The sequence below is a fragment of the Emydura macquarii genome, unplaced genomic scaffold (assembly GCF_026122565.2).
Source record: "Emydura macquarii macquarii isolate MOO-44397 ecotype Brisbane River unplaced genomic scaffold, CSIRO-AGI_Emac_v2 contig_2768, whole genome shotgun sequence".
In the NCBI taxonomy this organism is placed as follows: Eukaryota; Metazoa; Chordata; order Testudines; family Chelidae; genus Emydura; species Emydura macquarii.
Genome location: NW_027132905.1, coordinates 31,382,076 through 31,393,637, shown reverse-complemented (window position 1 = coordinate 31,393,637; position 11,562 = coordinate 31,382,076). Strand labels below are relative to the sequence as shown.

The window sequence follows — 11,562 nt, the reverse complement described above, 5'->3', positions numbered from 1 at the left end:
GAGTTATTTCATTAGTTAGCGATATATTCCCAAGTATTTCAAATGTTGAGCCATATCCTGCCCTTGAATTTTAAGTGGGAAGTCTCAGTGGCTCCACCCCGTAATAACATGCCCCCTCTGAGCAATTATTACCCAAGTGAGTCTTGGTTTGGGATTGGTGTTTTTCTTTTTCTTTTATTCTGCCACACCAGTCTGACTATTTTCCCCCCTAGATTAATATGTTCAGTGTATGTTAATACGTCACAGAATCTGACTAGAACACGAAATGTTATTTTCAAGCAAAACTAACAGGTGTGACAATCCTTATTTTCACAGCTAATAAAGCCTTTATTTTAATTCATTTTATAAGAGTTTCCTGAGCGAGCTGGTTGGGGCACTGCTGAATTAGAGTGCTAGTTCTATTCCAGAAATTAGCATATTAAAACAAAAATCTGTAAGTCTCTTTTGGACTGGGATAATTCCTCAGCACTCTTTAAGAGGAACAATCATATCAGGATTTCAACCTTTTTCAAGTTGACAAGGCTAGCTTTTCCTCTCTTAGTTTGGAATGGAGGGGAGGGAGGGAGAGATGCTTCTTTCTTGGGAAAAATCAGGGTTACATCTTTAATTGGAATGTCATAGGATGTACATAATATTTTCTAACATTTACAATTTTACATACGTCTGTGTATTAACTATGTATATATATCTATATATCTATACCAAAGAGGCAGAGATGATATCAATGTAATGTGATGCTGGCACACCAGGTGCCAGCTCATGCCAAAGTTCCAGGCGAATTCACAAATGTATTAGTATAGATTAACGTGGTTGTTAAATGTATAAGAATGTATTTGGTGTCTAAACTACATGAAAACTAATGGGATATTATATGCATTTTTTTCACTTATATGTATCCTGTTATACTGTAATAGCAAACAGTTACAGTGTGTATATTCCTGTAACCTATTAAAGGAGAAGAAGCGTTGTGTAATGCAATAAAGAACTTTAACAGGAAAGTGCTAATTTTAAGGTAAGACATTGTGTGTGTGGATCAAAGATTCTAAATGTACTACTATCTGTCCACCAACCAAAGAAAGAGTCCGCGTTGGAGGTGACCCTGTCAGCTTGTTTTCTGTGAGAAGAAGCTATAAGCATGAATTCAGGGAAAGATCCTGCATCTCTAGTCTGTTTGGATTCTTACAGGGAAGGGTACCAGAAGCAAAGCAGAGATCTCCAGAAACAATCTGGCTACCCTGAAAAGTCTTTTAGGAAACTGGCAGTTTATTACATTTCTGCTACCATTTGAAATTATAGACTGTGACTCATCTGTAGGTATATTTTTGACTTCTTGTTCATCACAAACTCCTGGAGTTAAAATTAGTACTGCACACAGCATCGAGTATTCAACACATATGTGAGGAGAGACAGAGAGAGTTATCCCACAAAGATATTCTTGATAAAATGGTTGCAGCAAAATCAGTTATATATTTGTACATTCATTTATAATTGTGTAATGAGGGTGGAATGGATCTGGAGATTGGGAGAAAAGACACTAGGCATACCTAATGTTACTATCAACTTCTTAACATGGATGGCTTTTCAGTAGCTATTTAGTGTTTCTGTGAAGTCAGTTGTTGGTTAGAATCGGGATCATATAGTGGACGAGTGTCGGCATTAGAAAAAAAAGCAACAACAGATAAAGCTGATTGTCATCCTTTTCCTGGTAGTCTCAACAGAAAGAAGGACTGAACTATTAATTGAATTCATGAGCTTGCCACTCATTCATGAGGAGCTTGGAAGGTGGCATAGCTACTGCCGATGAAGAAATTGCCATCGAGGTAAATATAACACTTTACTTCTATACAATCCAGCAATGGGCACCCACACTAATATTTACTTATGATTGCGATTCAATCTTGTGTCCACTATAGATATAGGGGGAGGAAAATTCAGCTGTAGTGTTAGCGGATACAATTTCACAGAGAGTCCAAGCTAATCGGCAACATTTTCTCTTCTCCTCAACACCCGTGTGTAGATCCTGTCAACATCTGTGCCTAGGGTAGCCTAGTGAAAATGCCAAGGTCAGGGCAGGCTGCAAAAAGGAGAGCAGATTCTCCCAAAATTGGTGGCTAACACTAAAGTGAGATTCACTAACCAGTTACAAACAATGCTCCTCATTCCCCATACTGGTTATCAAGAGGCTAAAACAAGAAATTACACAGCCTCTATATTGCATTTTAGCCTCTGGCTCCCAATCAGCAACTAGCTCCAGTGAAGAGATAAGTTATTTAAAACTCTATTCCCTTTACCAAAATATTCTCCGGATTCCCAAGGGGTCAACCACATTGCCAGATTAATATTAATTTCGATCATACTCAAAATGTCATGCTGCCAGTCAATCCTTTAGTTTTAAAACTAAAGGTTTATTATAAAAGAAAGAAAGAAACAATCTGAGAGTTATTAAATGACCAAAGCTATCATATACATATAAATGACTTCAAAGTCCATATATATTGGATTCTCAGCGGTATTGTCATTTGCAAGCTTGTACAGATCCTGTGGAGTACATCCAGTACCTGGCTGGGTCTCAGTCCTTCCTATCACAGTTTCAGATGTAGAATAGTTGATCCAGAAGTAGGAAGCAAGAATGATGACCAAATGGAGATGGTGAAGCTGCATTTTATAGTTTCCGCCATGTGGCTTGTACATCCAGTGTTTCAAAGACAAGCTCATAGCATATCGATAGGGAAAAGATCTCAGAGTTCCTGTCCACAGCATCTCACTACATATTCTGATGATCAATAGCTGTAGCACCTGGCTCCGCTCCCTGGGCCCATTTTTTAGCTGAGGCCCCTGACTGGCCCTCAATCAGCCTGGACAGTGCTGAGGCTAATCTGTTGGGGGGGGGGTCACCCAGTAGCAGAGCACAAGTTTTAGCTACAGAATATCATACATATTCATAAGTTACAGTACAAACATGATACATACATATAGATAAGATTATCATACTTAACAAATTATAGCCTTTCCAATTATTCCTGACATGCCATATCTCATGGGAATTATTGCAATTTTGGTATATTGATATCAATAATATTATAAATGGTCACCCCTAATCCAGACAGCGTCACAGACACTACAGTGCATGACTACGTGACTGGCTCCCATGTGACTGGCTCCTCACATGTAATTATAGCACATACCATCTCTCTCTCTCTTTCTTTCTGTGAATGCGCGCGCAAACACACACGTAATTAGTACTCAGATAATACACCGAAATGGAAGCATGAGAATAAAAGAGAGACAGAAAGACAGAGACAAAGAGAGGAAGGTGGAAAGACTTACAAACAGACGAAGGATGTAACCTTCAAAATGCAAAGAGTTATTTTCTTATCCTCAGTGCCTCTTGTCAAAATACCATTAAACCATTCAGTATTGGCACTGAAATCTTCACCAAAACTAATTATTTTATGCCATGTTTTTCATGATAATAAGACTTTGCAATTTGAATGTAGCTTCTTAAATGTTAAATGTTAAAAGTTTATATACTTGTCGATATTTTAAATATTTATTTTGTCCTAATTTCTCTTTTCTGTAACCAGTTAATTGTGCTCTAAATCAGATGGAATAGCAAGGAAGAAAAGAAAAAAGAAATGCAATTTACTAATACATTTAACAGGATATGAGGGATTTATATACTGATCCAGCTTTCCGGAAACAACGAATGCACAAAGAATTGGAAAACACACCATTAACCCCCGCATAGAATAAATGTAAGGAAAATAACCTGAAGCCATTAATTTACATTTTCAAAACTTTAATTAATGGAGTTGACTGTTCAATGTGTGTCCTTTTACGATTCCTAGATATCGATCCATTTGAGAGGTATTAACTAAGCACCGCCAGAATATGAATACCAGAAATACACCGTGAAACCTTGATAGGCCCAGGACAACAATGATCTTTTTTAAGAGCACAAATGGGCGCTCTCAGAACAGTTGATTACACTCTGAAGAGCAGTAAATGAGGATGTTCTTTACTACTTCCTTAGAAAACACATCACTCATTTTCGCACACACTGACTTCTATTGCAACCGATCGCTCAGAATCCTTTCTGCAATCTCTCTCTTCCTTGCCAAAGATTTAATGACTATTTTTCAATCATTGAAACCGTTTTAATTTAACATTGCAAAGAAACATTTTAAATTCCACTTCCGAGAAATTAACAAATTAACGTCTTTAAGAAAAGTAACAACGATATCTCAACTACCTTAGAAAGTAAAATTATATAACTAGCTACCACCAGTAATAAAATCACTTCCATACACCTATAAACATATACTGGAGGAAATGCAGAGGGAGAGTGCTAATATTTCAACATAAAAGCTCAATTATTATTACTGAAATCTATAAATATGTTAGCACAATAATTAATTGTATATTGCACTAGTAAAAGAGATAGAAAAAATTATATATAAGCAGCAGAGAGTCTCACCTGGCCGGCAGATTCCATTTCGTTATTCAGATGCGAGTTAGTAAGACGATCCTGTACTTTCACTAAATCCGTTCCAGAACTGCTGTGTTCAGCTGGGAGACTAGAGATAACAGGCTTTAGGAATTTGAATTCGCTAGTTCCCGAATCAGATGTTAAACAAACTTCATAACGATAATTTTGAGGCAGAGTTCCGTTACCCGTTACATCAATCAAATTATTTTGGAAGTTGCCATCACCATAAACATGACCAGAAGCAGACATGCATCTTCCTCCATAATTTCTCCGATATAGCTTGACCATTGAAAATATTATTATTGAAATCAGAAAAAGAAACGAAATTAAACACAAAGAAATTACTAAATAGGTAGTTAATGTGTTATCCTTTTCCTCTTCCTCAAATACATCAGAAAACTGCATATAGGAGTCTGAAAAACCATCCACTAGAGCTATGTTCAGAGTTGCTGTGGAGGAAAGTGGAAATTCTCCGCTGTCTCTAACAACCACAATGAGTTTTTGCTTCATCGTATCTCGGTCTGTTATTAGCCTCGTGGTTCTTATTTCACCATTTTGGGAAGCCATAGTAAATAGACCTGGGTCTGTGGCCTTCAACAAGTGGTAGGAGAGCCAAGAATTCTGACCGGAATCCCCATCCACAGCCACCACCTTCGTCACAAGGTAACCCGCCTCCGCCGATCTGGGAACCAGGTCATTAGCGGGGGAGCTGCTGTTCTGCAGAGGGTATAAGATGAAGGGGGCGTTGTCATTTGCATCAGTTATAACAACCCTGACAATGACTTCAGAGCTCAGTGGAGGGGACCCGCCATCTGCTGCTCTCACTGTAGCCTGGAACTCTTTTGTCTGTTCATAGTCCATGGATCGCAGAGCGTACACATTCCCATTTTCCGAGTTTATCGAGATATAGGAGAGCAGCGGGAGGTCACCTACCTCCGCGGGCAATAGAGAGTATGTCACTTTGGCATTTTGCTCTGAGTCCGAATCAAAAGCGTTGACCTTCCCTATCAATACGGCGGGGCCGTTGTTTTCCCGGACACACATAGTGTATGATGCCTGACTGAACTCCGGGGAATTGTCATTAATGTCGGATACTTTCACGGTGATGGTCTTTTCAGTAGCGAGACTGGGAGATCCCAAATCCTGAGCACTGATGGTTATGTTATAGGCGGACACTTTCTCTCTGTCAAGTGCACGTTCAGTCACCAGAGAGTAGGAATTTTTGAAAGTTGTTTTTAGAGAAAACGGAAGATCATCTTCTATGGAGCAGACAGTTCTCCCGTTGTCCCCAGAGTCCCGGTCTCTGACAATGAACAGCGCCACCACTGTCTCAGGCGAGGAGTCCTCAAGAATCGGACTGATGAGGGATGTGACTATCACTTCTGGGGCATTGTCATTCACATCTATAACGACAACAAGCACTTTGCAGTGCGCAGACAGACCCCCGCCATCTGTGGCCTGAATGTTGAACTCATAAGTCTCAATCATTTCAAAGTCAATTGCGCCTGTGAGTCGAATTTCTCCTGTCACTGGGTTTATACTAAAGGTTTTGCTATTTTCTTTGGATTTTTGGCTAAAAGAATAGGATATTTCCCCATAATTTCCTTCATCTAAATCAGTAGCCGAAACAGTGGCAACCAGATAACCTTTGGGGCTGTTTTCCAGAACTCGAACTTTGTAAATGGCCTGAGAGAACACAGGGAGATTGTCGTTGGCATCCAGAACAATGATTCGTACCTGTGCAGTGCCGGACCTCGGAGGAGAGCCACCATCTATAGCCGTGAGCAAGAACCTCACCTCTGACTGATGCTCTCTGTCCATTGCTTTATCCAGCACTAGCTCTGCGTATTTCCTGCCGTCATCGTCCTCACCGGTATGCACATGAAAATGGGCATTGGAGCTAATGCTGTAGCTCTGGAGGCTGTTGTTTCCCACATCTAAATCCTGAGCGCTTTCTAAGGGAAACCGGGATCCTGGGGGAGTCGTTTCTGGGATTTTAAAACATAGTTCACTTTCCAGGAACACTGGAGAATGATCATTTACATCATAAACCCTCACGTCAGTTCGGTAAGATTGCAAAGGATTTTCGAGGATTATTTCAAAGTGCACCGTGCAGGGCTCGGTTTGCCCGCACAGTTCCTCTCTGTCCACTTTCTCTTTAATAAACAAGTCGCCTGTGTTGCCGTTTAGCTGGAAATACTGGCTACCGTCTTCAGTCACAACGCGAGCTCTGCGCGCAGACAATCCCTTCAGGTCGAGCCCTAGATCTTTGCCTACATTAGCCACAACGGTCCCCGTTTCCATTTCCTCGGGAACAGAATAGTGAACTGCTCGGGACCCGATGGCCCACACGCAAAGAAATACAACGAAAAACACGACTTGCCTTTTGAATGTTGTTCTCCTCTCGGTATCCGCCATTGTTTATCTAAAAACACCCACACTGCGATCGTGAAATAAAATACTAGTCGAGTTTCATCCCAGGATTCTCATTTCTGGAAGATTCAATGTTTCCCTTCTAGAGTTTTAACTGGTCTGAATCCTTTTGTAGTATTCTCAGCAATTTCAGACAAAGCATCTGCGCTCCTGTGGCCGAGAAATATTTCACTCCGCAGGGGTACATCATAGTCTGCAATTGTAAGCCCTTCTTAGCCAACAGCGCCACCAGGTGTCTGAATTTTATGTTCGTTGCTTTTTTCCTGGTTTCTTTCTTTTTCTTTCTCTGTTTTTTAATGTATAAAAATGGCATGTTGTGTAGTGTCCTATTTGCTTGATTTGTTGATCGAGATTTATATAAAATCAAAAAATAATGTGAACTGAGATTCTTCTCATAGCATATTAATATAGTGTGCAAGTACATATGAATACTGATTGAAAAATGAAAAGATTAAACTATCATATCTATGGTATTTTATTAATCTGTTATCCAAATTATTTCTGTTTTAAAAGTTCACGTTCCTTTTAGAATTGGAACGTCTATCAGAGATGAGGAGAAATGTGAAATACTAAATTCCTAATATTATGTTTTAGCTGGTAAAATACCTTAAAATAGCATTTCTTAAACTGAAGCAGATGCTTCCTCAGACTACATTAATTTGAAAATGTATAATGGGTCTTTTTATTTTATCCTTATTTCTTTTGGTTTTAATTTATTTATTTTGTGTGTGCTTTGTATTTACTTGTTTCACAACAGTTACTTCTTTCTATAGCTAACCATAAAGCTGTATATAATTAAGAGAGTCACAGATTCCAAAGCTGAATGAAGCATTGTTCTCATCTAGTCTGATTTCCTGTATAACACAGGCTAGAGAACTTCTCCCATATAACTCCTAGAACATATCTTTCAGAAAAACATCCAGTCTTGATCTTAAACTTGCAGGTGATGGAGAATCCACCACAACCCTCAATAAATTGTTCCAATGGTGAATTATTCTCACTGTTAAAAATTTACACATTATTTCCATTCTCAACTTGTCTAGCCTCTACTTGCAGCCACTGGATTCTGTTATACCTTTCCCTGCTACATTGAAGAGCCCATTATCAAATATCTGTTCCCTTTGTAAATACTTACAAACTATAATCTAATCATCTCTAATCTTCTATTTGGTGTTAGAATTAGTTCCTTGAGTCTGTCACTATATAGCAAGTTTTCTAATCTTTTAATCATTCTAATGGCTCTTCTCTGTATCCACTCCTGTTTATCAACATCCTCTTGAATTCTGAACAGCAGAACTGGACACAGAATTCCAGTAGTCATCATCACACCAATACAGAAGTAAAATAACCTCGCTACTCTACTCAAGACTCCTGTTTATGCATCCAATAATCATATTAGCCATTTTGTCCACAGCATTGTGCTGGGTGCTCATCTTCACCAGATTATCCACCACCTCTAAATCTTTTTCAGAGTCACTGTTTCCCAGGATACAGTCCCCCATTCTGTAAATACAGCCTATGTTCTTTGTTTCTGTATACCTACCTTTATACTTAGCCCTATAAAAAAGGCATATTGTTTGCTTGTGTCCAACATACCACGTGATCCAGATCACTCTGTATCAGTGACCTGGCCTCCCCCAATTTTTGTGTCACCAGAAAACTTTAACATGATGATTTTATGTTTTCTTTCAGGACATTGATAAAAATGTTAAATAGCATAGGGACAAGAACTGGTCCCTGTGGGGCTGAACTATAAACACACTTTTTATGATGATTTCACATTTACAATTACATTGTGAGACCTACCAGTTAACCAGTTTTTAATCCATTTAATGTGTGCCATACTAATTTTATTGGTCCAGTTTTTTAATCTAAATGTCATGTTGTACCAAATCGAAGACCTTACAGAAATCTAAGTATATTATATACACTATTAACTTTACCAACCAATTTGTAATCTCATCAACAAAAGATATCAAATTAGTTTGACAGGATTTATTGTCCATAAACTTATGTTGATTGGCATTAATTATATATCCTCCTTTATGTTTTTATTAATGAATAATATTTAGCCCATGCTCCATTATCCTGCCAGGGAGCCACGCCAGACTGACAAGTCTATAATTACCTGGGTGTAAGGAACTGGGTTATAGGTGGTCTGGCCAAATTGTCATAGCTGGGCTGGGGTCTGCACATCGGGGATAGTAGTCATTGAGCAGGAGTCGGAGGAATCCCAACAGCCAGGTTCAGTAAGGAAAGGTGAGGGGTCAGAGACAAGATGAGTTTGGAGACCAGAAGTCAGAGGTAGTAGCAGGCTGGAAGCAGGAGGCAGGAATCCAGAATCAGAGTCAGGCTGGGAATGGATACTGGAGATCTAGAGACAAGGCAAAATCTGGAGTCACAGCAGGCCAAAGTTTGTGTGGTTGTCCAGACAACTTCCTGGGGCAATCTCTGAGGTTAAAAAGGGCACTTGGCCAAGGAGAGGGCTGCAGGGTACTGTCACTCTATTTCCCTTGGTTGTACTTCCTGTACTATCTACTCTCCAAAGTGCTCCCTGGGTGTGGCTCACTATCACCCCTTGGTAGAAATGTGGGAATGTCAGCTGTCAAGCTCTGCAAACACAGGCTCTAGTCTTTGGACCCTTATACTAGATCATTCCATTTACCCTTTCAAAATATTGGCATAACATTTCTTCTTGTCTTCTAGAGCTTTTGCAATGTTCCAAGACTTTTTGAAAATCCAGATCCAGGGAGTTCCTCAGCCAGATCTTTTAAAGCTCTAGTTATAAGGACCAAACTTTAGTAGCTGCTGTTTATCATTGTCCTGAGATGTTAAGAGAAGGTTTGTATTTTAATAGGTTGACTACTGTTTGATGTCCTCATCACAATCATGAAACTTTCTGGGAAGGCAAAGAGTATTCAGCATGTGCTATTACTTTTCTGTTTTTATCTGAATATAAGAAAGACTAATAATATTTGTCATGTGAATTCCCAAAAGGTATTGACTTTTCTCCAGGAATTTTTCCTGAGATAACACTTGAAAGATGTTCATGATGAATTTCAATACATGTTTTCATCAGGAGTACAATTTTCCTTGAGCCAGTATAAAATGCTCCCATTCCAATACATATGTTGCTGTCACCTATACATTCCATGTTTGAGCAGTGTACTCTTTGTCTTTTCATTCAGTACCCTACAAAGCCACAGAAGTTGTTTCATTAAGAGTAAAATCCTCTCATTAGGTTGATGGGTAAGGTCTTAGATATCATCTAAAATGGCAAATTATTCTGATTGTACATAGAAATGAATCTTTTGCCTATGTTTCAATTTCTAGTTGGGATTAATTTCCACAGCCTTCACCCTACATTTCTTTACCCCAATCGATTTCCAAAAGAAGGTTGTAGCCAGCCATTTGTCTATTGATGTAGGCACATGCTAAGTAAGGTATAGGTATAAATCAAAGCACTAACACAAAAGCCTATAGGCCTCAAAATCTGTAAAACAATAGCTTACTCAAACTAATTGAATCCCAAGGCCTAAAACACTTTGCATAAGCAACTAACCAGGAGTGACCTTCTATCACAAGATGGAATGCTGTAATACACAAGTATGGCTAAACTGCTGACAAGTACCACAAAATACCAGTTTATGTTGATATGGGGTATTTAAAAATATGAATATCAGCAGATATTCCACCTCATGAATGCTATTGGTAACTATTTGTTAAGGTAAATTGTAGGCAGCCTGTTCGAGAAGGACACCCCAACTTTGTTTGGGTGAAGAAGTTTAAATAGGGATATTGGGGACTGAACACCCTCATGAATATGCATGGTAGTCCCACATCAGGGACTGATATAAAGGGACTGACTAGGCCTTAGCCATTGAGAGCTTCCTGTCATGCCAGAGCTAGGATCACTTGGATTATCTGTCTCATAGGCTTTAGGTTGCGCAAAGGATGCTGTGAGTATGCATTTAATGCTAGTCATTTTATTATTTATTATCTCAGTCTACTTTTCTGGATTGTAGTGTTTGTAATATTACTAATTGTGCTAATAAAAATATGATTGTTTCAAAGGGTCTTTCCTAAGTGTGAGTGTCTCTCCTGCACATACCTGGGTCCTTCTCCTAGTACCAATTCTAATAAATCTGTGGTTGATCTAGGGACATCTGAACCCTGCCAGACCATGATTCTAAGAGTACTTAACCAATAGATCAGGCAACAAAGTGTACCCTCTTTAAAAAAAAATTGGCTATTAGACCAAAATTACAGAATCTATTCTATGTTCATTGCAAGTACAGAATTGGGAAATGTTATTGTCTAGAAGTGCTTAGAAATTAAAAATTTAAGTGAAATGGAATAAGTCACAGCTACCAGCAATTTCTTACACATATAAACTAAGCAAATGAAAAGGCATTTGCCCTATCTACAAAATTGCTTTAACAATTCTGAATATCAATTCTGGAACTGAACACTTCTTAGAAAATTGTTTTAAGGCCTCATAAAACTAAGTTGAAAGTGTGTGAAACACATATTTCTCCATCCACAGTGGACATAACCACTCCATAACCAAACATATTCCTCACTCACACATTCAGAAATGAGTGAATATTTATCTCATAAAGAAACTTAAAAACATAAAA

General features: G+C 38.7%; 2 protein-coding genes across 2 annotated transcripts in view; both read right to left on the bottom strand.

Moving 5' to 3' along the window:
* LOC137165623 (protocadherin gamma-C5-like) overlaps positions 1 to 11,562 on the bottom strand; it is a 336,971-nt gene that overhangs the window by 312,985 nt on the left and 12,424 nt on the right. The gene's annotated exons all lie outside the window — the stretch shown is intronic.
* LOC137165608 (protocadherin beta-16-like) lies at positions 4,298 to 7,172 on the bottom strand. The gene has a single exon (XM_067566921.1). It carries the CDS (start codon positions 6,905 to 6,907, stop codon positions 4,451 to 4,453), a length of 2,457 nt encoding a protein of 818 aa, XP_067423022.1. The 5' UTR covers positions 6,908 to 7,172; the 3' UTR covers positions 4,298 to 4,450.

What these genes read in the sequence shown, in the direction of transcription:
- LOC137165608 (XM_067566921.1), bottom strand. Translation starts at nt 6,907, where the DNA reads ATGGCGGATACCGAGAGGAGAACAACATTCAAAAGGCAAGTCGTGTTT.